The sequence below is a fragment of the Prionailurus viverrinus genome, chromosome C1, assembly GCF_022837055.1.
Source record: "Prionailurus viverrinus isolate Anna chromosome C1, UM_Priviv_1.0, whole genome shotgun sequence".
Lineage (NCBI taxonomy): Eukaryota > Metazoa > Chordata > Mammalia > Carnivora > Felidae > Prionailurus > Prionailurus viverrinus.
In genome coordinates, this window is record NC_062568.1 from 93,058,759 (window position 1) to 93,086,003 (window position 27,245).

The 27,245-nt window shown below is 41.6% G+C and overlaps 1 protein-coding gene across 4 annotated transcripts in view; it reads left to right on the forward strand.

The window, feature by feature from the left end:
- The window catches only part of NCKAP5 (NCK associated protein 5), a 969,870-nt gene that overhangs the window by 898,008 nt on the left and 44,617 nt on the right, over positions 1-27,245 (forward strand). For 2 of the 4 annotated variants that reach the window (XM_047870291.1, XM_047870292.1), the window contains 3 exons: positions 11,579-11,893; positions 14,661-14,797; positions 18,036-18,168. In XM_047870291.1, coding sequence (XP_047726247.1) covers positions 11,579-11,893; positions 14,661-14,797; positions 18,036-18,168 — 585 coding nt within the window. The remainder of the gene's footprint in view (positions 1-11,578; positions 11,894-14,660; positions 14,798-18,035; positions 18,169-27,245) is intronic. The other 2 variants (XM_047870290.1, XM_047870289.1) reach the window with 1 other exon arrangement.

Genomic DNA, 27,245 nt, shown 5'->3' on the forward strand with positions numbered 1-27,245 from the left:
GAAAATACACTTAATGTTTCTTACACTAAAAATCCTCTGGCAATGAATTCACTCAGCTCTTGTTTGTTTTTAAAATATTTCTTTTTCCTTGATCTTTACAATAATTGAAAAGTTGATTAATTGAAATTAATTTTATAAGGTTAATAGTTTTTTTCCTCTCTCTCTCAGCACTTTAAAGATGTAATTCTACTAACTTCTGGATTATATAGCATCTGACATGAAGTCTACTGTCAGTTTTATCGTTGTTCTTCTGTAAAGTATCTTTATTTTCATTTGCTTTTAAGATTTGTCTTTATCATCAATGTTCAGCAACTTAATTATGATATGTCTTACTGGAGTTTTCTCCATGTTGGTTCTGGTTGGGGTTCATTGAGTCTGTTAGATTTGGGGTTACAGTTTATCAAATATGGTACATTTTTGGTTATTCCTTCACGTAAGTTTTCTTCTCTTTTCTCTTTTTCCTTTTGGAGCTCCAGTTATACATATTTAAACTACTTCATTTTGACTCTAAGGTCACTGATGCTCTATTTCTTTAAGTCTTTTTTCTCTATATACTTTATTTTGGATCATTTATATTGTTATGTCTTCAAATTCACTGTTGTTTTTTTCTTTTCTGATATCTCTGCTAATCTGTTATAAATCCTAGATAGTGTATTTTTTTTCCAATTTTAGTAGTTTTTTTCCTGTCTATAATTTTCATTGAGTATTTTTATTATTCTGATATCTCTTAATTATGTTCAAGTTTTACTTTATAACTTTGTACATATTTATAATATCTATAATATTTTAAGGTTCTTGGGGCGCCTGGGTGGCTCAGTCGGTTAAGCGTCCGACTTCAGCTCAGGTCACCATCTCACAGTCCGTGAGTTCGAACCCCGCATTGGGCTCTGGGCTGATGGCTCAGAGCCTGGAGCCTGCTTCCAATTCTGTGTCTCCCTCTATCTCTGCCCCTCCTCCATTCATGCTCTGTCTCTCTCTGTCTCAAAAATAAATAAACGTTAAAAAAAAAATTAAAAAAAACATTTTAAGGTTCTTTATGATAATTTCATTATCTCTCATTAATGCTTTTGTTTCTATTGATTGATTTTTCTCCTGAACATCATTATCTCTTATCAATGCTTTTGTTTCTATTGATTGATTTTTCTCCTGATTACAGATCATATTTTTCCATTTTTTGCATGCCTAGTGCTTTTTGACTGGATGTCAGAAATTATAAATTTTACATTGTTGGGTCCCAGATTTCAGTAGTCCTATAAAAATTTTTGGACTTTGTTCTAGGATTCTTTTAAAAGTATTTGCAGATTAGTTTTATTTTTCAAGGCTTACTCTCAAGTTTTGTTCTTTGTTCAGGGAAACCTTTATTCAAAGTATAATTTAGCCTCATTATTAAGTATGTCCCTTCTTAGAACTCTAGCCTATAGCCCATATATTGGAAAGCCTAGCCTCCCTGAATGGTGGAAACATAAACTATTTTCAGCTTTATGTGAGCTCAAGAAATTATTTAACTTAGTGCTTCATAATAATTGTTTCTCTGACATCATGAATGTAGTTACCTCATGCATGTTCAGATTAGTACAGGGCCAAAGACTTTAGGCATACCTCTGCTATTATCTTTTCTTTACAATATACAGCCCTGCAAATTCTAGCAACCTTGATCCCCACCCCACCCCACAAACGCACACACCTATATTTATCTCTTCAATTCAGCAGGACCTGCAGGCTCTGTATTCCTTCTCTCTGTAGTTCAGTCTGGAAACGGTAGTCAGGAAGAAGGCTGGGGAGATTGTAGGGCTCACCTCATTTGTTTCCCATGATTCGGAGGTCAAGTCATATGCTGCCTACTGTCCAATATCTGAAAAAGTGTTTAATAGCATTGTTGCAGTTAATACTTAATGGACAGAAGCAAAAATCTCTCTGTATTTTTACCTATATCCATATCCATTGGTCTGTTGGATTTCATTACTTCTTTATTATCTTCCTGTAGAGACAACCATGGAATGGTGGAGAGTGGAGAGTGGCAGCTGAAATGGAAAGATAGGCTCACATTAACCTCAGCCTTCTCTTCACCCACATTTCAACTGAAGTCACATAAAAGAAAAATAAATGGTCCTTAAATATTCACTTAAAATAGATCACCATATAATAATTAAAATCCTGAACCAAGCAAGTAAGGTATGTTAAAGTGAATATTAAAAAAAAAAAAAAGTTTAGGAGTATGAAGACTCAGGCTTTCTTCCTTTCTGCATATAATTTAAAAAATCATTGAGACTGATTAAATAGAGACAAATGGAGAAAAACATCTATGAACTTTACATTTGTATCTTTCTGGAGGCTTTCATTAAATATCTATAACTACAGTAATATGAACAAACTGAAATAATTTGCAATTTTAGAACATGTAAAAAATTAATATAAAAAAAGTTTGGGTAATAATACATAAGATGCTTTAGCTCTTGTAAACATCTTTAATAAATTTTTATCTGTTATTAAGTTGATATGTCTGCATCTCCCCGTGTTTCTTTGTTTTTATATGCTTCTTGCCAAATCAAACTGTTTTGAATCTCTTCCTGCAACACCTTACCCCCAATTTATTTTCTTTCCTCCCTTCCCTCAGTTGCTTCATCAAAGCAGATATTATCTAGGCAGGTGAAATGGAGAATAGAGGCAGTAGTCCATATAATTCAGAAAACCTGATATGGAGTAAAAGAGATTTAGAGACACAGAATTACCCATAAGAGCCATCTGTGTCTATCAGATTCACCAGATAATTGTTTAACTTTTCACTTCCTTTGGCAGGACAGATAGAGATGGAATGAATGTAGGAGAGAAGTTAGATTATTGAACAGATTCAAGGATAACCTTTGGGATGGATATGCTGTACTTTCTCTACAAGGAAATCATGATTTACTAATTTGGGAATGTAATCTGAGAATATAATGAGTCCGCAAACAAAGGAGAATCTGTAAACATCATTTGTTTAGATATTTAACATGCCGTTCATGAGCACCAGTCCAAAAGTATATTTAAAGAAGATGCAGACAGCTAAGTTATAATTAGATTGGGAGGAAAAAAGGTGAGGATAGAGTAATTCTGTCATGGATAGAGAATGAACAAGGGTAACAGGAAACAAGAGGGAGAAATAAGCTTGCATTTCTCCAAATAAAACATTGTGATCATAGATCAGGGCTGGAACCATTGTGGTTCCACATTGTTATATTCTAGAAAGTTTGGCTAATGAGAGTACTGTGTTTGTGTTTTGTTTTCTTTTAAGTTAGAATAATATCAAAGTAAAGAGGGCAAGACTTGACATATGGATAGGAAAGTGGTCGAGGGGTAGGCATTGCTTTTTGGGGAGTTAGGAGGGATCTATGTGTATACTCATCATCTAAGACTTTGACCTGAAGTGGTGACTCCCAAAATAGGTTGTAGGAGTCTGTGATCAAAGTTCCTAGATCAGCTGACCAATTCAAACAGATGCTGTCAGTTAAACCATACTGGTCATACTCTTCTATATCACAGTAAATATTGCATACAAGTCTGAGCATAGTTTTATACAACAAGCATAGTAGCATAGCATGAAATGAAGGAATATGTGAAGATCTCAAGATTGCTCAGTCTGAGGGGGATACGAGAATAGAGATAATTATTAACATTTTTAAAATCAAGAAGGGTTTGGAAAGTTGCGTAACAAATCCCAAAATACTAGACCAAGACCACCCTCAGAACCTTAAACGTTGTTTTAGTGTCAGTGACAGAAAGGAACACATAGCAAGCAAAGGATTTTTTTTTTCCTTCAAGGGTTTTACCAGCTGCATATGGGACTAAATTCAAGAAGTATTTCTATGAATTGATGGTCTACATGGGCATTTAGAACCCATCTCTAACCTTCTCCAGTTTATATTCTTAAATGACATCTCACTACAGTATTTTATGTGATGCTACTATCAGATGCAGAATGTTTATTCACCAGAAACCAACCCCAGCCTAAGGTGGCATTTCTTCTATGTCAGTTTAAATAACTTGTCTTCATCTTTACAAAGAAATTCCATGGTCTGGTTTGTCCCTCTAATTTTTTGTCATGTTAACTTCCTGTATTCTTTCTCATATTCATTCCCTGTGTAATAGAATCCCAGACCCCCAACATCCAACAGCCAGGTCTTCCTTTATATCAAAGAGAGTGTAGGGGAATGGAAAACAAATTCCCATTCTTCTATAAACTTTTCAAGTCTCAGAAAGCTTAAATCCACTTGGAATTCAGAGGCTGAGTATTCTCATGCATTCCAAAGCCATCAAATTGAATTTACTCTTCCAAAAGTTCATCTTAATGCCACAGCCAAAGTTACCCCATTGTTGTGAATAAATAGTCAATATAGTAATCTCTGACGACTTTGAAAAAACCATGGAGCCAACTCAGAGTGAATAACCTCCATGTAATTGTTGTGGCGTTGGCAACAGGATTATTTTTTTTTTAACTTGTTTCAGTCATACAGATGAAGAGAAGGATGTGCAAATAAAGAGATCTGTTCTCCCATCTGTGGTTTAAATTTCTGGTGCCAACACCGCACGTAGCTTAAAGATGTTTAGGAACCTGGAGAGAACTCATACAAAGATTTATTTACATGACCACTTGCATTAGAAGAAAGCATACCAATTAATAATGTGGCATGAATATTAAGCACCCATATAGACACCCTTTCTGGCTGGTGCATTGTATTGGATCCTCACTGCATTTCTGGGCTGAAACTTGTAGATAGGATTGAAATGCTCAAAGTAAAAAAGAGTTTGGATTTTAAATTTTCCACTTTTCTAGGATTTATTAGTGCGTAAGAGGACAAAAATCAGCAGTTACTAAAGTAGTTTGTTTGATTCTGTGAGAGAGGGTAGATCACTGCCTGGGAGCAAGTACACTGTTTAGGATAGAAGAGCCGTACCCTTGCTAACTGAAAATCATGACTTACTAATTTTTGAATGTTCCCCGAGAATGTAATAAGTCTGTAGGTAAAGCGACATCAGTAAACATCTTTCATCTAGGCTTTTAAAAAGCCTTTCAGATGCCAACTCCAAAATGGACTTCTTGAGAGAACAGACTCCACCTTTTCTATATATGAGGCAGCTTGCAGCCAACTCCAAGTACTTTGTTCGATCTTCACAATTGCTCATTAATGATTACAATCAGCTAACTGCCCCCCTCCCCACCCCCCCCCCCCGGCCTAAGGAAATGGTTGCCAAAAGGTAATCTCTTAGGAAACAACCACAAGGTAGTTGTTTGGTAAAATGTACCCAGGTGCTGCAGTAATATACTAACCACGCAGATGGAAATTTGATTTACCTTGGGCTCCATGACAGTGTGTGTGAGGGGCCCCCACCTTTCCCTCACAACCACTTGTGAAACTTACAGAGCACCTGCTTTGTCATGAGCACTGTGCCAGGCTCATTACAAATGTGCTGTCATTGTATGCGGTCAGAATAGTTTCCAAACCCTGTTGTCACACAGTTAGCAGGTAGCCCCACAGGTCTTCAAGCCTTCTCTTTCCGGCTCTGAGGCCTGTTCCTTTCCACTTCACCTATTCTTTTTCACTTCATTCTTCTGAATATTCTGAGTAACTTAGAACTCAAGTCAGGTTTTGTCAAGCCTATTCTGTGAAATAATCTCTTTGGACAAATACATTAATAATACCAGGAATTTGGGTTTACAAACTCAAGCAATTAAGATTTGTGCCACAGGATCACAAAAATGTGTGAGAAAAGAGAATCGTGTGAGAAAACGTTCGAGACACTTTAATCCGTAGAGGAGAAGGCTGAGGGAAAATCAGCCACATTTTCCAAACACTCAAAATCATTGCTAATTCAGATTCCACCAACCTGGAAATTTATATTAACTGAAACAGTGCTGGAAATAAACTTTTCCCTTTACAGCTATTTTTAAAGATAACATTACTGTGTAAAGAAATAGTACAAAACAAGTTTGGAAGAAGCCTAGACAATCCACATGAGAGAACAAATTGTTTTAAAAGAGAGAAACTCATTGTTTTGTGTAAATACATATAAGATGTTACTGCATAATCTCATCTACTCTCTACAAATGTTCCCAGGAACTTGACTCTATAAGAGCTTAGTTCGTACAGTACTAAGGGCACTGATGTCAAGTGGGACTCCAGCACTCAGCATGGCATCAAGAATTCCTGAGGATGAGGGCCAGGGTGATGATGCCACTCTGGCTCCTGTTAGATCTGAAACCTTCAGACCAGTGATGCTTTGGGGGGCGGAGGAGGAGGGGCAGGAGACTGAGGAGGACACCGAAACGTCATCCCAGGAGCTGTCCTTTGTCTTGGTCATGGACTCTTGTTCTAACGGCTTGGAAGTCTTAAGAAATTGGTCTTTAAAATATCCAATAATTCTCAATGATCTTATCCCTCTGGCTATCTGAATTAATGAAGTCTGGCTATATGTGAAAAATAGCTATACAGAAGAAGGAAGTCAGCTATTTTCTTTGGTTGCTAGAGTCAGAACAAAAGGCAGCCGATTGGGATTTCAAAAGCAAAGCTTCATATTCAATTTAATTTCAGGAAGAATTTTCTAAAGATTAGAGCTGTTTTTTTTTTCTCCACCCGTTCTTTTCATTACACTCAGTGAGAACTATCTATGTGTCAGGTGCTGTGCTGAGCACTGATGATGGAGAATACTTGATCAGCCTATTGTTATTATCAGCTCTATCAGCATATAATTACCATGCTGTTGAAAAAAGAAAATACAGAATCAGGAATGGACTTATATAAGAAATTAATAAGATCCAGTCTGCCCCCAGGATGTTTACAGTCTAATAACATTGATTTTGAGAACTGTGCTGTTTTCTGAATGTTAGCTCTGTGCCTGCTCCAGGCACCATGCTATGTGTATTAGGTGCTATGTTTCTAGTCCTCAGTGCTCCCCCATGAAGAAGGCTGTATGATCTAATTTTCAGATTGGAAAACTAAAACCACCTGCTGAGGCTTCTGGTACAAGGAGCATTAAGTGCTAATGCTCCTTGGTGAACTGAGTGGGGATTTTACATTGTGCACCCTAAGTTAACAGTTGACAAATCTGCAGTAGAAAGGTTTCTCCAGAATTTCTTCTCTGCCACCATCCAATGCAGAACCTCACTCTTTCTGGCTACTCACCCACTCATGGGCTGCTTTTCTCCCGTTTATGTACAGTAAAGTTCCCCTGTACTGAAGCTTTGGTGCCAGACAGTATTCCTAACCCAAGGACTCTGAGCTTTTTTCCCAAAGAAGGAGGGCATAGAAATTTCTGTATCAGCTGCCAAGAGACCAAAAAGGTATCCATCTCCTTGCCTGCCAGAGATCTACAAGGTGGTAGATTCGAGGGGTGAGCAAAAGATTCTGAATCCATCCTGTAAAAATTCCCTGCCATTCTGCTGCTGATACCCTAAATGGGACTCAGGGGTGCTGAGATGGTGAGCCCTCAGCTCTCAAGTAGCCAGTGTTTTCCTTGGTGTAGCCAGTGTTTTCCTCAGTGAGCTACAATTTTCTGTTTATGTGCCATGACTTTAAAAGGACTGGGAAGCACCACTGTGAGTCATTGATGAAATGTCTAGGGCTGGTTGGTGCCCATAAGTGAGAGAACTTAACCTTGAGAGAATGGGAGATAAAGGCAAATGGGACAATGAGAAGTACATGGAAGGTCTGACCAGGGTCACAAGAGTGATTGGTGACCTTGGAAGAATGAAACCTGCTGGTCCATCCAGAGACCCAACCCTTGAACTCATTAGCAAGGCCCTGTTGGCATCTGTTCTCACAGCCACAAATGTGAACTTAGTCTTGTCAAGATCAAGACTGTCAACTCATTTGAGATGCAAGGTCAGCTTGCCACTTTGAACTTTATTCCTATCACAGCCATTTAATTACGTTGTGGTTCTTATAATTCTCTCAGAAAAAAAAAACTGGTTTCAGAAGTACAATATCTTATACTTTCTCAGGTTACAGTATTTTTATGAACTTTGAGAAACTTACAGCACCTTAAAGAAAGTACATAACAAAGGGGTCAGCATTTTTCAATATAAACTCCACCTCCAAAGGTTGATGCAATTCTGGAGAAATTTGCTTGAGGGTGAAACTTGGCATATGGTGTCTGAGTCCCTGACTGTCTACACCTCTTTTCATAGGTACTTACAAATGAGTTCTTCAAATTCAGTACATTTAGCATCTGTAATTATTAGAAATAAAAAATGACTTTAATAGCAAGTGGTTTGTGAGTTTAGTGTCACACACTTCTCAGAGAATCTGAGAACTCAGGAATACCAAAAGTTCTGTTTTATATATTCTGGTATGACAGTATTGTAAAAGGAAAGAAGGGAAAGAAAAATGATTTAAGGAGACAGAAACCAGAAAATTTTGGTATTTTCCAAAGAGTACCATACTTAAACAGCCTTCATCATTTTTCCTACCCAATACCCCTCCTTACCCTATTTTCTGTCTTGTGTTATAGGCCAGGCCAGCACACACAGGCTTTGGTGTCTGTGGCTTTTCCCCAGAAGCTCACTAAAGAGGCAGCCATGGATCTCATTTTGCTTTTTGAGTCTCCATTTGAGAGGATTGGATTCAGTGCTCCCTATCAAATACTTGTAGGGGAGAGAGTTCTTAGACAAAGCCAGAAAAACTGCCCTTGAAGACAATGCCTATCACCTAGCCCAGAGAGCAAAGATTAAGGCCAGAAAAATGTTGGCATGGAAGTCTATGGATGCAACTGAAGAAGGCAGAGGGAAGAGTTACTGAGCAATAGTGATTCTCAGGAACCATGTAGATCAGGGTGTGCAGGCATCTTGCATGATGGGGCAACAACTACCTAGACACAGAGAATGTCAACAGTAGACCCAGACCTCAGAATGGGGAGCAGGAGAACCAGCTAGAATTCAGGCACCTGCTCCAATTCCATAGGAGAAGCTGAACTCCTGCTTAGGAGCAGAGGGGCATTCTGTGAGCTTTGCATTCACAAGGCTGACTCAATGGCTATTAAACGAGTGGACCCCACATCTGGATTTATCCGTACTTTGGGCAAGTATCAGGATAGCTTGATGGGTAAGAGCATGGTCTTTGTAAATACATCTGACTGGATTCAAATCCAAACTCTTTTTTTATAGTGCAAGGCCTTGGGCAAGTTACTTGGACCTTTTGAGCTATGATTCCTCATTTGTAGATGGTGATAATAGTTCTTACCTTATAAGGTTGGAAGATGAAGACTGATGCAAAGAAAGGAGTAAAGTCCTTTGGCCACAATAAGTAACCGGATTTGATGATGCATGCCCACAAAAGAAAAGGAGCTCCACCTGCCTCCTCCTGCTGAGCACTCTTTAGTTCAGGTGCAGTCCTGAAGGTGCTGGGAGTAAATTATTACAGGAGGTAGCCTGGGGCACGTGGAGACTAACACACCTCCGCTGCTGTGTGCCTTGAGTCCATTTCCCATTCCCAGACACTGGACCAGTTCTGATGAAGACCCATGTGCTCCTGTATGATATTGAAGTAGTTCAGCCTCTTAGAATTGCCCCAAGTACAACGCACAGATATGCTAAAGCCGAGGGGTTTTGTGTTTCTAGGCTAAAATGAAAAAAGGACCTCAAATTCTGAATAGCAGGGTCCTTTTTTTGAACTCTTCTGGCAATGCCTCCCCATGCAAACATCTGTTCATTTTCAAAAAGGCCCTTCTGTAACAATCAGGTTCCCTTAATTGAGGAGAAAATGAATGGAGAAGATAAAGAATAATCTTTAAAATTGATAGAGAGTAAAGCTGCCCAGGTGGAGCCTTGAAATGAATGGAGCTAAAACTTAGCACTTGTGATCCTGCAAAACAAAAGCCTGCCCCAGAACATAGTCATATGAATCAAGGCCCCTGCAATCCCTAACCAGTATCTGAGATCAGATGGCATAGGAGATGGCTAAATGCAAGAGCGTATCTGCATCTTCCCACTAAATATCCCTTTGAAAACAGAAGCTTCTCCTTTGATAGGGACTGTCTTCCCAGTGCTTCCAAAACCAGCATCGAACCTACTAGAACTTACAACAACCACGTCTGTCCACACCCCTACCCTTTTGTTTTTTTTTTTTTTACCTTACTATTAGGAAATTCCCAGAATTCTTCCACTCATTTACAGCAAAGAGGTTTTGAGGAAGAGGGTAGGGAATGGACAGATTTGGGAATTCTGATACTAGTTGCTCAGCATCAAAGGCGATTATGTAAGAAAAGCACTGATGGATAAACTACCTGCTAATATCTAATATATATACTAAGTATTTTGTGTATGTCACTGTTCATTATTTAATTCCTCCAGCCACTTCACAGTATGCTTGGTGTCATTCTCAATTCTAGAAATTTGCTGGCAAACATTTTTATCCTCACAGCAATCCTGTGAGGAACCTGAGACCTCAAGAGGTTAAGAATCCTGTGTTGGGGTCGTGTAATAGTTATTGACTTTACCATTTTCCAAACCATTGTTCACTGTAAAATATTCACTGTTGAGCCTCTTGATGCAAAGATTATGCCCTATTCCGTTATATTCTCTGCCATGCCTAAAAGGGTGCTGAATTGTGCCTCTTACTTAGTCTTAGATGTATAAGCTGCTGACAAAAACTTTACTAAGGATGCTTTATTCGAAGATTGTCATATAAACATGAGACTTTTGGGGTGACAAACAGATCTTGGAAGCTGTCTCATTGGCTTTGGTAAATCATACCACCATTTTAGAAGTGAAATACATAATAAATTTTTCAGATACTGAATTTTTATCTGTGTATAAAATTTCTTAAAGATGAGACACAGCAGAATATGTCACCCCCATATGGTGAAATCAATTTGATTTGTTTTAGGGAGTAGTGAGATCTCTGGGAGTGACAAGATATCCGAAGGTACTGATGGGTTTTGTCACTGCATAAAGTCACTGAAAGACATGAAGTGGCTCTGTGGTCTTCTCAACAAATTGACTTCAAATGGCACTTGGGCCAAATGAAGCCCACTTGATACAGTGATGTTATCATGGGTAAGGTATGTTTGGGGATGATCCCTGTAGCATGTGAATTACTTGCCCTCACAATTAAATTTGAGAGGCCAGAGACTCCGTTAACTGACAAGTGGATGATAATTCATGTAAGAGATGCACAATTACCTTTGTCAGGACATCACTTCAATGTGTTATGTGTGCTCATTACTCATCATATTTCGGTTAATAAATTTCACCTAATTGGTTGAAGTCATATGATTCCCAGTTGAAATAAAGCTTACCAAATATATGTTTTGGTCTCTAATGACTGTTCTTTTTGTATGATAATTCTGGAGAACCAGCCAAGGAAAATGTATATGTGACTCTCACTGCCAGGAATGGCTGGCTGCCTTACCTCATATTAAATGAAGGGAGTATCTCCATGTTTAATTAAATCTTATGATGCCACTCACTGGAAATTTACTACCCCATTAATAGTATTTCTTCCTTCTAGATATCTCCCTTCCTCCAGATTAGATACAAATGCCTGTGATACTTTTATTCCTTTATGTGAATATTCTTTAATCCTCACTATGTTGTTACTTTGTCTAGAATCAAACTGCCTGATGAGGACACTGGACAGTGGGATCGGAACCTTCCCACTCCCAGACTCTGGAAATCGCTCCACAGGGCGGTATATATGCCACCCAGACTCCCCAGAGGACACCGAACCCATTCTGCCTCTCCAGCCAACACTTTGTGCATCTTCCTCTATCAGAGCTCAGACCCTTGAACGAGAAGTGCCTTCCTCTGCAGACAGCCATGTCTCTGCAGATAATGCCATTGTTCATTCCACATCCGACCCCATCATGACCACCAGGGGGATGCGTCCTCTTGAAAGTCGCCTCCCCAAACCAACCTCCTCAGGTAAAACACCTATGACCTTCCAAATTAGATTGTTTCCACACCAAAATAATGCACTTGCTAAAAAACAAAAAAAAATGGAAAACATGCAGCAGAGAAGGTTTCCACCAGGAGGTCAGTCAGTGACCTCTGCCCAATGGAAACGTGGATGCATGAAAATCCCTGTAAATCCTCAACCAAAAAGTAAAAAGACGACTGTTAAACATCATCTACTCTTAGCATTACATTAAAGAGTGTACACACATATAAAGGAAACAAGCACCTAAGCACAGGTATATGGATATATAAATTGATTAAGAGAAAAAAAAAAAAAACACAACATACCCATAGGATTTTATCTTGTAAAACCTAAATCTGAATATAGACCAGGTTAGCCTCAAGACATAAATTTAGCTGAAATGTTGTTTGCCCTCTAACCAGAAATGTATGTCTTCTGACATATTCCCATCCGCTCAAATATATTTATATGTTGAACTATAAAAAACTTTGTTTGATATCTCAGCAGTAGATTGTGCATTAGCTGCAATGCAGTGGAATGAGCCTCTGCACTGAGACGTACCGCCCTTCGTCACCGTCAATTGAAACAAGCTTCCATGATTAAAGACAGGAGCAGGCTAAGGGTCAAAGTTTTTTTTTTTTTTCATTGTTCCCTCAAGATTAAAAATATTTATTGCAGTGCAGGATGATACTAAATAATTTTTAACTTGCATGGCTTATGTTGCATTTATGACGTGCATAAGCATATGAACGAGAACTCTAAACACTTTCTTTTATAATTTGATGACTAGAAAGGAGCCACAAGTAGAAATTATACTATAGGCTTTTGAGAAATTAGAAAAGAAGGCATTTAATTAAATATCTTTGAATAAATGTGATTGAGCTAATCCCATGGCTGAGTTCTTCATACAATAATACTAACTGCCATGAATGTTTCATCACAAACTTCTGCTCGTTTCAAGCCAAGGCTACATTTTAAAAGGCTGTAATGCATATTATTTTTTAAATAAATGCATTGTTAATTAATGACACAGCCTCCAGAGATTCAGGGGCAAGATCTTAGTTATAGATTATATGCTCCATGCTTGAATAGTCACATGTGTGACCTCAATTCAGCGGCGGGCTGCCAAGTAGACTTCATGATTAAACACTGTCATTATAACAAATTGAATAGAAACCACAAGCCTTGAATTGCTTCATAAGAAGGGGATTGGAAGGAGATTGTTCTGATCTTGCTGCTAATATCCACTGTGCTGGATTTTGGAGGTTTGTGTCTTAATTAAATCGTCATGAAGAGTTATAAAAAAGTAGTATATGGTAGAGAGTGAGGTCAACATAACTGCAGGGTATTTTTGTGTCTCCCACCCCAAAGCTTCCTATCTATCAAATGATGCCATCACTGTGGTCCAGAGGTAGGGCTGCCTTTCCAAGGCTTCTCTTTTCTCTATGGCCATTGGTTACTCAATTAAAAAGCCAGGGAATGGAAAACCAGCTGGAACAAAAGGAGAGTGAGGTTATTCCTGCCTAGAGGAGGAGTCACTTCCTGTTTGATTCCTGTATTTGTTTTCTTTGTTTTTTTTTAAATTTTTTTAATCTTTATTTATTTTTGAGAGAGAGACAGAATGTGAACAGGTGAGGAGCAGAGAGAGAGGGAGACATAGAATCCGAAGCAGGCTCCAGGCTCGAGCTGTCAGCACAGAGCCCCACGTGGGGCTTGAACTCATGAACCGTGAGTTCATGACCTGAGCTGAAGTCAGATGCTCAACAGACTGAGCCACCTAGGCTCCCCTAATGCCTGTATTTGAATTGGTTTTTCACTTATTCCCCTATCAAAAATAGAGGTAACTGTACAAACCTCTCAGTGCTGATGAAAATACAATTACTTCACTTCTGCTCACAAGCAGAATGCTGTTGAGAGGCTATCACAGCATGTCCTGTCGGTAATCACTGAGGCTGGAGGATAATAATAGCAATTCTCCTTTCTGGCACAAGGAAGGAGTACAGTCTGCAGGTTAATCTACTATTAAGGGTAATGGAGGCACTTTCTTTAATCATTCCCTGCTAATTACGCCCTTGCTACTCAAAGTGTGATCCATCGGCTAGTTGGGATCAGGATCGCCTGGGAGCTTTTCAGAAACGGAGACTTTCAGACCCGCACTCTAGACCTCCTGATTCAGAATCTGCAATTTAACAAAAACTCGGCCGATGCGTATGCACATAAAAGCTTGAGAAGCACTGCCCTGCCAGATCTTTAAGAGCAAAGTTTCCCGTTGTACATTATGAGTGCATTGGGAATGACCATAATGGGTATTCTAGGAAAATAAGGGTTCCCTGCCCAAGTATCTTTGGGAAGCTTCTAATTCAAATCCTGTTTTTGGACATCATGACAACTTCCAGTAGCACAATAAAGGCTCTGAGAAGTGCTCCAAAAAGGAAACCTGTTTGTTATTTGATGGATAACACTATTTGAGGACTAATCATTTTTTCCCAAATGATTTTTCCCCCTAACCTCTTCCTAATGTGAAAAGTCTATCAATGTTTTGTGGGAAAGTTTGCCTTCAGCTCTCCAAGGTGGACATCCTCTACAGATACACACAACATGCAATGCAGATGTTTAGTTAGCACAGATTTACAGGGGACAGAATGTTGGGCTACCCAGCTTTGAGTGTATTTGGACTTTTTTTTTTCCTGAATGTCTCCCTCACTTGCCTCCCTGAACTTGTAAAAAGTTGAAGAAAACTGATTGTGGTCTGACGTACATTTTCTCATTTAGGAAAAATCAATTCCCAAAAGCAGAATGAAGCAGAGCCAAGGCCTCAGACCTGCTCGTCATTTGAATATGCCGAAAACACAATGGCAACTGAGCAGCTTCCAGACTGGGGCTGTGCAGCCCCCACGGCTGAGACCCAGGTAAGGGAGAGGCTGACAGAAGGGTACCTCCACTTATTGCCCCGACGGTGAACAATGATCTCCTTAAACACTTTGACAATAGATTCAACTTTTGAATCAAATTTGCCATTGGCTTGGTGAATAAAAACTAAGGTCCAGAGCTCACCTTTTTGCCTGAATTATTAAGTGATAGCATGGATTGTTGGGAGGAAGTGAAACTCCTCCACAGATCTGCACCTAGATTCTTGAGGCATAGATGATCTGTCCAGACTAGGTGGCATAGAACTTTCCCAAGATAAGAACACCACTGAGAATGATTCAGTGATACTTTTTCATTATTTTCTTCTTACTTTTTAACCTTTACCTTGCTCCTATGAGACAGATAAAGGAGGTATAATTATACTTCTTTTAGGGAGGAATAAACTGAGGTCTGGAGTAGGCCAGTGACTTGCCAGTGTCAGAGTGTCAGTGAGATCTCTGTGTCTTCAGTCCCATCGTTTTGCTATGGGATCTTCATCCACCCTGAGATGGCACACATATGTCTCCTGATGTGTGATTGGACCTGGGAAGTTGCTCATGGCTCAAGGACATTCTATCATCCCTTGGGGTTACCTGATATTCTCTCCTAGGCTTCCTCCTATTTACCTTTTCCAACTAGTTACTTGGGCCATATTCAAACTATTCACTGTTTCTCAACTTCCTGGGGCTGGGCCCCTTCAGTGTCTTTGGTGGCACCTGGTAGTGACAAGGTGAGGGAAGAGGAACATGTGGATCAATTATCAGAGTTTCCCCCACCCTTCCTTGAATCTTCCCACTCCTGCTGCCTTTGCCTCTCCCAAACTTGGCATTAGGAGCACCCATTGCTATTTCTACTAGAGTTTCTACCAACTTATGTTGAGAAGATACCCAAATTAGCCCACATCTGGGGTCCCCCACAGTCACTGGGGGTGAACCTTCTTTCAGCCTTTAGCACCTCAGCATGGTGTTATGGAAAAGGAGAGAGAGAGAGAGATCCTCTGGGCCCAGAGTCTCAATTTACAGCAGAGAACACAACTCCAGAGAGAAGCTTCACCATGCTCAGGGTCCACAGGAAAGGAGTCAGGACTAGAATTCAGCCCTCAGAATTCCATGTCTAACACTCAGAAGGGTAGCCTCTCTAAGGCAGGAGCCTAAGAGGGAAAAGAGTAAGCCAGTGTACTTTATCATGCCTTAATTTAAAATTTGTTTTAAGTTTATTTATTTTTGACAGAGGCAGAGCGTGAGCATGAGCTGGGGAGGTGCAGAGAGAGACAGAGGGAGACACAGAATCTGAAGTAGGCTCCAGGCTCCAAGCTGTCAGCACAGAGCCTGACGCGGGGCCTGAACTCATGAACTGTGAGATCATGACCTGGGCCGAAGTCGGACATTTAACCGACTGAGCCACCCAGCGCCCCTATCACGCCTTAATTTAAACATAAAAATGTTAAGACTCCTCCAAATCAATGATTCCCAAATTTGAGTGGGCATCAGAATCACCTGGACAGCTATAGATCCATGCATACCATGTCCGATTTGGTACTGTTGGGTTGAGGTCCAAGCATTTCTGACAGATTCCCAGGTGGTGCTGATGCTGCTGGTCCGTGGGCTGTCCCAAGGACTCTGTGCTTCCTTTGGGAACTGGAAAGTTGAGAAAACCCTAAAGACACCCAGAGTTGGAAGGGAAATCATTCAAAACCAACAGGTGATGACAGTGGCAAAGAGGTTTAGGCAAGTCCAAGAAAGTAAATGCAATAACAACTGAGTGCCAGCCCGGGGACTGCTGTCCCCCTGTATGTGAGGGAAGAACACTCTTCCCCCAACATATATGCCCACCAAATACATACCCCTCTCTGGGGTTCTCTCCCTCATCCTGCCCCATCTCTGCCCACTGGAAATCCTGCTCTGATTTGAGAGAGTGATTGCTGTGGCTTGGAACTTAGAACCCTGCTTTGCTGACTACCAGGGAAGGAAATTTAGAAGCAAGAGTTAGCTTATATTTCTAGCACCATCACAGTGCCTGGTTCCACTAGTGTTTATTGAATGGAGAGATGAAAATGTGCATCTCATCATACCCAGAAAATGTTACTGGGGTCCTGCTGGAACTCTAGATGTGGGGCTCCCGTAGAACCACAGCCAGGACACTTATCCATGAGGACATCATCCTTGCTGGGCTACTGGTATCTCTTGTATTGAGCTCTGTAACCCCAGAGACTAGCACACCTCTTGGCACAGAATAGACACTCAATAAACATTTGTTAAATGGGTGAATGAATGAATACATGAATGAAGGTATAAAAGAAATGAATTGTTGCTTGAACTTATAACCCTAGCTGAGGGAGCTTACATCCTAAAATGAGTTTTTATAATTTCCAACTGAATGACATCCTCCCTAACAGACTTTAGAGACCCATCCCATACATCTGTACCTGAACTGTCTAGGATGGGTGAGGTATAATAGGCTCTAACGGGAAAGCCTTCAAACCTAAAAGACATTCTTTTATAATTCCGTACACCGGGTTGCAATCTTGGATCTAGTATTCTGATTCTATGCACAAAGGGGAAATGGTTTGTACACTATCAACCACCTCAGCAATTCCTGGCAGGGCCGCATCACCACACCAGTGATGTCTCAAGAGTCAGGCTGTGTGTGCATGTGAGCAAGAGGGGAGACTGAGTCCCTCAACCCATGAACTTTCACTCGATTCAAGGATTATATCGGGTTAGCAATCACACACTTCTAAAGGCTCCTGTCCTTTCAAGGGGTAGGATAAAATTATAAATTAGGCAAGCATGCATTCTTTTGTGCTTAAGGTTGATTTTTTTCATACCCTCTGATACTCGAAAGCCAATGCTGAGATCAGTTAAACAAATAAGCCATTAGGCTTAAAAGAGCAGGTCATAACAGGCACTTGAGAAAAATAAGACCCCATAAAGAAGGGTACAAAATGCAGAGCAGGTAAATGCAAGGACTTTCCTCTGCTTGGGACAATGGCTTCCGAGTGGTCAATGGCTTCATTACCACAGCCCTGTTTCTGCAGCTCCAATAATTGAGTAAACTGTGCCAGCTCGGCGTGAGGCAGATAGAAAGGAAAAGCAGAGTTGTTCTTGGGGGTGGGGCAGCAGAATGGAATTCTGTGCGCACAATGACAGCCAACTGTGAACTGTTTGCCATTCTCACAGGATGTTCTGCCCCGTTTTGACTTGCGTGAATAATCTTAACAGTCTCGTATTACTTATTCAGGACAAGGTACCCAGAATGTGTGCGTACTCTGCCAGTGGTGGCAGTGATAGTGACAGTGACCTGCACTATGGAAATAATGGTTTTGGAGCTGGAAGGGGCAAGTTAGTGAAAGCAATGAAGAGCGCCACCCAAGGTAATTTCTGGGAGCACCTGGGCATTCGGGGCTCCTCTCTCTCTGGGAAGCCGCTGATTCTGCCTTTCACAGTACTCTGCCTCCATGCCCCCACCCTTGACTTTACATCTTAGCCCTGCGTTTTCTCCTGAGATCTAATTTTCTGCTATGTACAGAAGATTGTCTATGTGTATCAATTTGTTTTCTGGTATAATCTTCATGACATTTCAGTGCAGTCTATAAGGATTTTATTTCCAAATCTGGCATCTCCCAAAAAGTCTCCAATTGAGTTATCTCTGTAATGGAGGAATGACTAGAAAGATAACTTTGTTCTTAATTACATCCTCTGGCAAGTTAAATCATCCAGTGAGCCATGGATGGAGTCTTCCAGGCTTTTTACTAATATCGTGCTGTGTAGCTCTGCACCTGTGAGCCATGCCGTTATGAACAGATCTGTTTCTGAAGTTCAGACTTGCTCACTGTATTTTCTTCTTGAATCAGAATTGGCAGCAGAAAAACCATCATCCGTAGGCATTTAAAAATGTGTATATTCAGATGGCCTTTCCTTATAGCTACAGGAGGACAAATGAACCCATAACACAAACTGGGACCTGGGATCTACTTTCCTTGTAATCTACTCTGGATTGTCCAAAATATTTCAGTAATGCAATGGAGAATCATTTTGTTCATACTAATCAGCTTTTTTTCTAATACTAATTTATCAATTATATGATGAAAGCATGACTTTCTTTTTTAAAACAAGACTGCTATATTGCTTTAGGGAAAACCTATCAAGCATGTGTGTTTCCAGTTTCCAAGAGTCTTGGCAATAAAACATATGGGCCTATTCTGGCTATGCCATTCTGAGGACTTTGCTTCTTCTCTGATAGACATGAATGGGATCTTTAGATGACCTTGGGCAGAGGAGAGGCATAACCTGAGATATTTCCAAAGGATCACTCTGGCTGCCATGTCGTGAAGACTGAAGAAGCAAGATCAGCTCAGAGGCTATTATAGTCATCCAGGCAAGAGATGTTAGTGACTGGAACAGGGTGGTCTCAGTGAAAGGAGTGACCAGCACTGGCCATTAACCTGAGCCTCCAATTAGTTCCTTGCTTCCTACTAGTCATCTGAGAAGCAAGACCAATGGTTAAGTCATACAAAGTCTTACCAGGAAGGAAGTGACAAATACCCCTGGCATAGTAGTTAGGTTGTTGTCCCCCCATTTGTTGTCCTTGCTGCTCCCTGTGGTTTGTCAGTGTCCCTCTGGTTGTGGCAGAGAAAGGGGAAGGGAAGGTCATTGTTATGGGACTGCCCAGAAGACACCTAGGGCCAGGCCAGCTCCTACTCCAAGCTTTTCCCTTGAACTTATTGTGGGTCCACAGTGACTCACTTCACCTCCAGCTAACTTGACCTTCAGCTGCTCCATTAAAGAATGATTTCCACGGCCCCCTCCAACTCCAAAATTCCATTTATTTATTGAACAAATATTTATTGAAAGCTTCCTCTGGGCCAGCTCTCCAGCAGTGAGTATCTAGACAAAATTCCCTGCCAGAGAGTAAACAATAGATATGATTAACTAGTAAATGCATATCATTTGCTGAAAGGAGATAAGTGCTGTGGAAAAGACAAGGTGAAGCAGGGTGGGGTACGGGAGGGCAGGACTCCCTGGGGGGAGGTTAACATTTTTAAAAGGTGTCTAAATAAGCCTCACTGAGAAGGTGGCGTTTGAGATTGGAAGGAGTAGAGGGAGTGAACCAGGAGGACATATGGGGGAAAAGCATGCTCAGCAAAGGTACCAGCCAGTGCGGACACCTGGAGGCTGGAGTGGCAGGAGGCCAGCGTGGTTGTGGTCAGAGCAGTTTGGAAGGTGGGGGAGATGAGGTCAGACGAGTAAAAGGTACCAGAGCTCATAAGGGCTTGCTTGCCATTCTGAGGACTTTGCTTCTTCTCTGATAGACATGCATGGGATCTTTAGATGACCTTGGGCAGAGGAGAGGCATAACCTGAGATATTTCCAAAAGATCACTCTGGCTGCCATGTCATGAAGACTGAAGAAGCAAGATCAGCTCAGAGGCTATTATAGTCATCCAGGCAAGAGATGTTAGTGACTGGAACAGGGTGGTCTCAGTGAAAGGAGTGAACAGCACTGGCCAGTAATGCTCTCTGCAGGGATGGAAATGTTCTCCATCTGCACTGTCCAGTACCAGAGCCACGAGCCACATGTGGCCCATAAGCACTTGAAATGTGGCTAGTATAAGAAAGGAAATATAAATTTAATTTTTAAATTTAATTTTTGCTCTTGTTTTCGTATGAGTTCTTACTTGGCCCATTCCATTTTTTCCTCTATTTTATTTTTTATTTTAATTAAGTTCAACTTAAATATTAATAGCCACATCCATCTAATATAACACAGGGAGTGAGAATGGTCTGATTCCAGGTCTAGTTAAAAAGACAACATAATTTATTGATAGATTAGAGGGTGGGGGTAAAGGAAAAAGCAGAGTCAAGGGTGGATCTGATGTTTGGGTCCTGGAAGGGACTGACTGACTGAAATGGAGAAGGCTGAGGTTGGAGCTTGAGGAAGCATCTTGGATATGCTCAGTGTGAGCTGCCTGTGAAGCAGGTGGAGGTGTTGGGTAGGCAGCGTACTGTAGGTATCTGCAGCTCAGCAGATGAGGTCTGGTCTAGAGATGTAAATTTGAGCATTAGCACATAGCAGATCCAAGTGAGGCCAGGAGGGGAAGGAGTATTGATAGGGAGAGGACTTGGTCCTCCCAAGTTGACAGGTCAGGGAGAAAAGAAACAGCTCCCAAAGGAAACTGAGCAGAAGCAAGTAGGGAGGGAGCAGTAGACCCAGGGAAGTGTGGTGTCTTAGGAGCCCGGTGTAGAAAGATGTCAGAGGTTGAGGGGGAGTTCCATGATTCCGTATGTAGCTTGATACAAGCTTTGTATTCAGTGATCCTGTCTCTCCCTCTGGCAGTGGGCTTCCAGTGGGGAGTAGGGGTGGGTGGGGTTTGGAGGGAAGTAAGTGGAGGTAGAGGAAGATGGTCCAAAGGCAATTTGAAAACATCTTGGAAAAGGAAACCAGATTAAGCCAGGGGTGTGTGGGTGGCTCAGTCGGTTAGGCATCCGACTCTTGATTTTGGCTTAGGCCACGATCTCATGGTTTGTGGGATCAAGTCCTGCATGGGGTTCCTCGCTGACAGTGAGGAGCCTTTTTGGGACTCTCTCTCTGCCCCTCCCTCCCCTCCCCCCACTTCATGTGTGCTCATTTGTGCTTTCTCTCAAAATAAATAAATAAACTTAATAGAGAGAGAGAAAGAGATTAAACCAAACTGTGTCAATGAACAGCTACTGGAGTATGAAAGAACTTACTTTAGGGTGCAAATTTTAACATTGCTCTGTTTAAATGAGTCATGCAAAGCAATCAGGAATGAACATTAGGGGATGGCCAGGGATCCTGGTAAACAGTGAACTTGTTCCTTTAACTTTTCTTTTTGATCTTTTTGCAAAAGGAAGGGAGTCTCAGACTGAGTTGTTTTTTCAATATACTCACTTTGCTCATCCTAATCTCTCTACCCAGAGCAAATCCCATCTGAGAGGAGTGGCTCCTTTCATACTATTGCTGCAGCCTCTGAGCGAATGGTGCTTCTTTGGATAAGAAGCTGAGGTCTAGGTAGAGTAACTCTGGAAGCAGCACCACCAGCAAGAAGATGCTTTCCTCTAGCCTGGCACCTGCCCTCTGCCTTTAATAGTGAACTTGTTGCCAGAGCTCTGTCATCTACACACCCTCACAGAGCAGGCAGCCGCTCATCCTGGCTGATGACAGTGTTGCCAGGAAGAAAGAATGTATGCAGACAGCTGGCGTGGCTGTGGGTGCATGCTGGCTTCCAAGAAACCCCAGGAAGGGGCAGATATGGTGGACGCAGCAGTGTTAACTTCTTAAATGCTGGCAAAATTGTTCTGAAAAGGAAATAGAAACGATTCAGAGAAAAACACTACAAGGAATGCATGTCCTGGGTATGTGGTTAAGATTGTCTTCCCTTCCAGTCACCATTTTGCCTGGTTTTCATCACATGCACCTATGAAAGTGACCCACCCTTGCCTGTTTAAGTAACATGATTTGGTAATAGAGGTCCCCACCCTGCAGAATGGAATTGCCAGTAGACCAGGAAGCTTTATTGGATGTTCTCCAAGATATGGTCCTTTCTCAAATACGCCCTCTCTCCCTGGCTTCTTGCAATTTCCCACAGGTAGAGGAAGGCACTTGACATTGGCAGTCTGTCCCTCCATGGTTTGTGGGAAATGCAGAGTCAGGGACCTCTGCCTCGCACCCCATACACTACCCACCAACCCCTCCCCCAGGCCACTGCTCCATCATTAGCCACTTGCCCTGCCAATGACAGCATGCCTGGGAGGCCTTTCCTTTCAAATGGAGTGTCCTGTGACCCCACATTCCCTTGTTTTCTCCTCCCCACTTGCTTCTTTAAATCATACTGAATGTGGCCAAAGAAACCTACTTTCCAAAACCCTGCCTACGGGCTCATAAAACACTAAAGTAAATACATGTCTTTTCTTTCAAGGTTGGTTTCTTTAGCTTAACTTTGAAATATATTTGAAAATTCCAGGTTGTTAGAGCAGAGCAGCAGGAGCAGGATTTAGGAGCTGGGTAGGTGGCCCAGCGGGTGAGGTTTCCAACAGAAGTAATTTTCTGGCTTTGTTTCCACAGAGATGCCCACTCTCATTTGCCAAGCTAGGCATAACAAACATTCCTGCCTCTTTCCTGCATACAGGGGCTTGGAGAATGGGGCAGAGGTGGAAGGGGATGGGGAGAGAGAGCAAGCCAGGGGCAGAATGTCAGATGAGGCAAGACCCAGCGAGCTGCAGCAGTGGAGCCCCGATCTCTGAAGGGAGGTAGGGGAGTCTCACCCCTGCCAAACCTGCTGGACCTGGTTAGTAAAAAATCAAATAACAGTCTCTAGCTGATGCTTGTCTCTCAAGCTTCTAGCTCCTCTACCAGGCTGCGCACCACCACTACCAATCCCCCCAGGTGCCTCAATGGTAGAAGTACAAACTGAAGCCGGCCTTTTTCTCTCTAGAAACGTCTACTTCCCAGGCTCTCTGTCTTAGCTGGTGGTCTTGCCCTTCTTTTAGGAATATAGTCTGTGAAGTTAGTTTTCCTGGACTCTTTCTTCTCTCACCTTCCACATTCTGGCAGTCCTGAGAGCCTGCTGGCTTCCCTACCACATACTTCTCGAATATTCCCTCTTTCTAGCTCCTCTACCAGTGCCCCCGTAGGGCCTTCCTTGGTCCACACAGCCCACTTGCCAGTCCCATCCCACCCCACCCCCCACAAATGCATCATCCTATCATGTTGTTCCTTTTGCTGGAAGCTTTTCTAGGACTCTCCATTACCCACAAACAAAAATCCAATCTCCTCCTCCATAAGGTTTGCAAGGCCCACCTTGGCCTTGCCTTTCCTACTTCATCTTTTCCCATTTTCTGTCTTAAATTTTATGTGTCATCAGAATGCTCCCTCTGTCCTGAATACATGATGCTGTTAGGGTCTTCCATACCTTTGCTCTTGTGATCTCACTTCCTGGAATATCTTTCGTATCAATACCTTTCTTCTCTAACCTTCACGTAACTCCTACTAACTTAGTCTTTAAGATTCAGTTCAGACTAGGAAGTCCTCCCAGATGCTCCTCCATCAGCCATACCTCAATTACTCTTCCTTGTCTGTTCTCCTGTAATACCCTGATTTTATTTCTGCCACTCGTCACTTGAGATTGTACTTATTTCTTTGCACAGTAAACTCTCTCACTAATGCCAAGATTGCCCCTCATTTATGTTCTGCACTTAACACAAGGCCTAGTTTAATAAATGTTAAACAACATCATAAATATTGAATAAAATTATAACTAACTCTCAAAACTTGTTAAGGCCTTTGGTTAGCTCCTCTAATCAAACTCCATTTGGACTTTTCCTTGTTCCGAGAAATAAAGACCCAGAGTTGCTACCTACTAGGACATTTCTCTTTCCCTGGCGGCTGTGCTGGAGAAAGCAATGAATCCATTTTCCATTTTTTTTAAGGATGTAGAATTTTAGCTTATTCTTCAATGATGATTCTTCATGGGTGCTGAGGAGGCATTTCAGAATCCGTTGCTTTTTTGTTTCTTTCATATGGCTCCATGAACCCTGGCTTGATTTTCATAATCTCGTCCCCACTTTGGGAATTGTTGTCACACACAGTCAGTCTTACTGATGAAAATGCATCATACCCTTGAGATCTGAAAGAGACAAATCAAGATTGAAAACCTTTGTTCTTGCCATATTTGTTCTTTGAAAATTTCCATGTTGAACTGGATAACTGGATAGGTAAATGACACTGGCAAAAGAATAAAAGCAAAGAAGATGATTGGCCTCTAAACTAGTTCATTTTGGTTTATTCGGTCCTCGCTTGGTGTCCATACCAATGCTGGACACTGGGGGTTGAGGCCAGGTTAGTGACAGCCCTGCTCCCTGGATGCTTCTAAACCTGAGGCACCATCTAAGTGAGGAGATCATCAAGGACCCTAAACAGTTGTGTTCTACTGCCCAGGGCCATACTGTTGGCTTCTCAGAGTAAGAAAGCTAAATTCCTATTTCTTTTGAGTTTTCATAAATCTGCTTCTCCAAATTAAATCCCACGAGGATCTATGGATCACGCTTTTGAGCTCACTTTCAAGAACACTCCCTCCTTCCTTGAGCCCCATGCCCTCAAAATGTAATGATCATGTCAAATAAGTGAAGCTTCAGAACCAGGGTCCCATAGCCACCTGATGATTCTGATCTAATCAAGCTCCAATTTTCTGAACACGAAGTGTACTTTCTTCCTTTGAAGGTGATTACATTCAACAAATTGCAAAGAGTTAGGGCAGTTCAGTTAAAAACAATTGGTTTTGCAGTAATTAGAAAAACACAAGGAAATGATGACTGTGGAACAATATTAAAAGGGACCCTGAAGGATAACAGCTCCAGGTCCTGGTTAATTCCTCAGCTTGAATACTTAGAGATTCACAACTAATTATGCAGAGATGATGAATTTTAAAAACGCTGCCACCTTGCCTTCCCAAGGCCGAGGACCCTGGCTATTAATAGAGCAATCAGATTTTGCTATATTATAGAAATTTCACACAAAGTTGCATCTATTTTAAAGCATTCATCTGGCATATGACTTAAAGATGACAAATCTCTGTAATATGCAAAATCAGCATTAGGTTAAACAAAATCCAAACTCATTATAATCACTCCCAGGTTCCCCCAGAGAAATCTATTGTTTAAAATGGACACTCCAGGTAAGAGCTGTCCTTAGTCCTTCCTGGAACTTCACTCTTATTAGGTCATTTTAAAGATTTGCTTTATTTTTGACAAGCTCATCCCAACTCAAGGTAAATGGACACAGGCAATAAAACACAAGGGATTCATCTCTTAGCAATAAACTTTCCTGGGTGACAAATGAAAAGTACTGACCATGACAAGCAGGCTGTTCTGAGACCCTTACGGTAACCAGGGTCTCAAGTTTCTCTCTGTCACCTTTTGCCCACCATCAGAAAACCCACGGCCCTTGTTCAACTTTTGGAGGGGGTTTGTACTATGCTGAGGTTTGGGGGTTTCAGTGGGAAGAAGTGTCATGTACAACAACAAAACCAAAGAAGCAAAAACCCCACTGGCTTCTAAAAATCACATGGTCAAAATGTAACCATCAGAAGAAAAAAATAAAAACCCACCGTGCCTTCAGACAAGCTTGAAAAGGGAGGCTGAGATGTGACCTGAATTTAATTATTTAAGCTGCATATTGTGAGGCCCTTAAGAAAGCAAATGTCATGATGGACAGAATGAGTTTACCCTCCTGTCGAAAGAGCAGTGTGCCGTGGCGAGGCCGTCGCTCAATTAAATTGGACTGTGGGATATAGAGGAGAGGGAGGCCAAGTCTGGGACCCTAATGAGACATTTTGGAGGGAAGAGACGCCCCCCTCCTGGAGTTTGTCACTCTTTGATGGACGTTCTCCCCCCAGTCATTACCACAGCACCCCCAGTGCTACCTTCTCAACTTCAAATGTGTGGTAGCCTGAAACATTTAAATAGGAGCTTGCAAAGTAGAATTGCAAAGTAAAAAATCCCTTGTTGTTGTGCAATATGTGGGGGGAGCAAATATACTTAATGCTGTGCAAATTAGCCATCTTTGGCTACCAGGGTAGAAAGAAAACTGGGCAAAGGATCTGAAACAAAATATCTAAGCAGTGAATTGGATGACACATCATTTGGGAAACTGTGCGTCCTCTCAGCCTCATGCAGGGGGAGCAGAAGGGGGTGTCGCTTGCTGGACCTCCAAGACAGCCCCATGAGCCTATTGAAGGATGGCTTTTTTGTAGAGGTTGCCCATAATCCAAGTAATACCGTGAGTGTTCACACAGGATTTGGCTTTCAAACAGGATGGTCGTGCCCCCAGGAGACATTTGACAATCTCTGGAGATATTTGGGATTTTCACATTCAGAGGTAGGGGACTCTTACCTGGTGTGTGGAGCCTGCGGAGGCTGCTAAACATCCCATAATGCACAAGGGCAGCCCCCAATAACCAAGTATTATCCTGCACAAAATGTCAACAATACCGGGAAGAAGCCAAGGGAAGATTACCCTTTAAGGCATCAGAAATTTTCATTGGGAGGGACAAGCTGTCAAATATTTATGCCAAAATATGATAGCAGCCAAATCCCTCTGCCTTCCCAGCAGGCACCCCAGGCCTGATTCAGCACCTAAATGGGTAGTTAAAATGCACTTCCTCCAACGGACTTTGAAAAGAAGTTCATGCGTCTGTCTGGGCCTTTCACACTGGGCTGTTGACCACATGACCAGAGCCTTTGTCAGAGGGTGATAGGGAGACACCAACTGCCTGAAATGGTAACACAGAGCACAGACTATTTGAGACTGCTGTACATGAAATCTCTTATTAGTATTTCATTTCTGTCTCTCTTAGAGAACATATGCCCTGAGGAGGCGGAAATCCTTTATAGACTTGAAAGAAACCAGAGGACAGTTAATCCTCACACTGCTC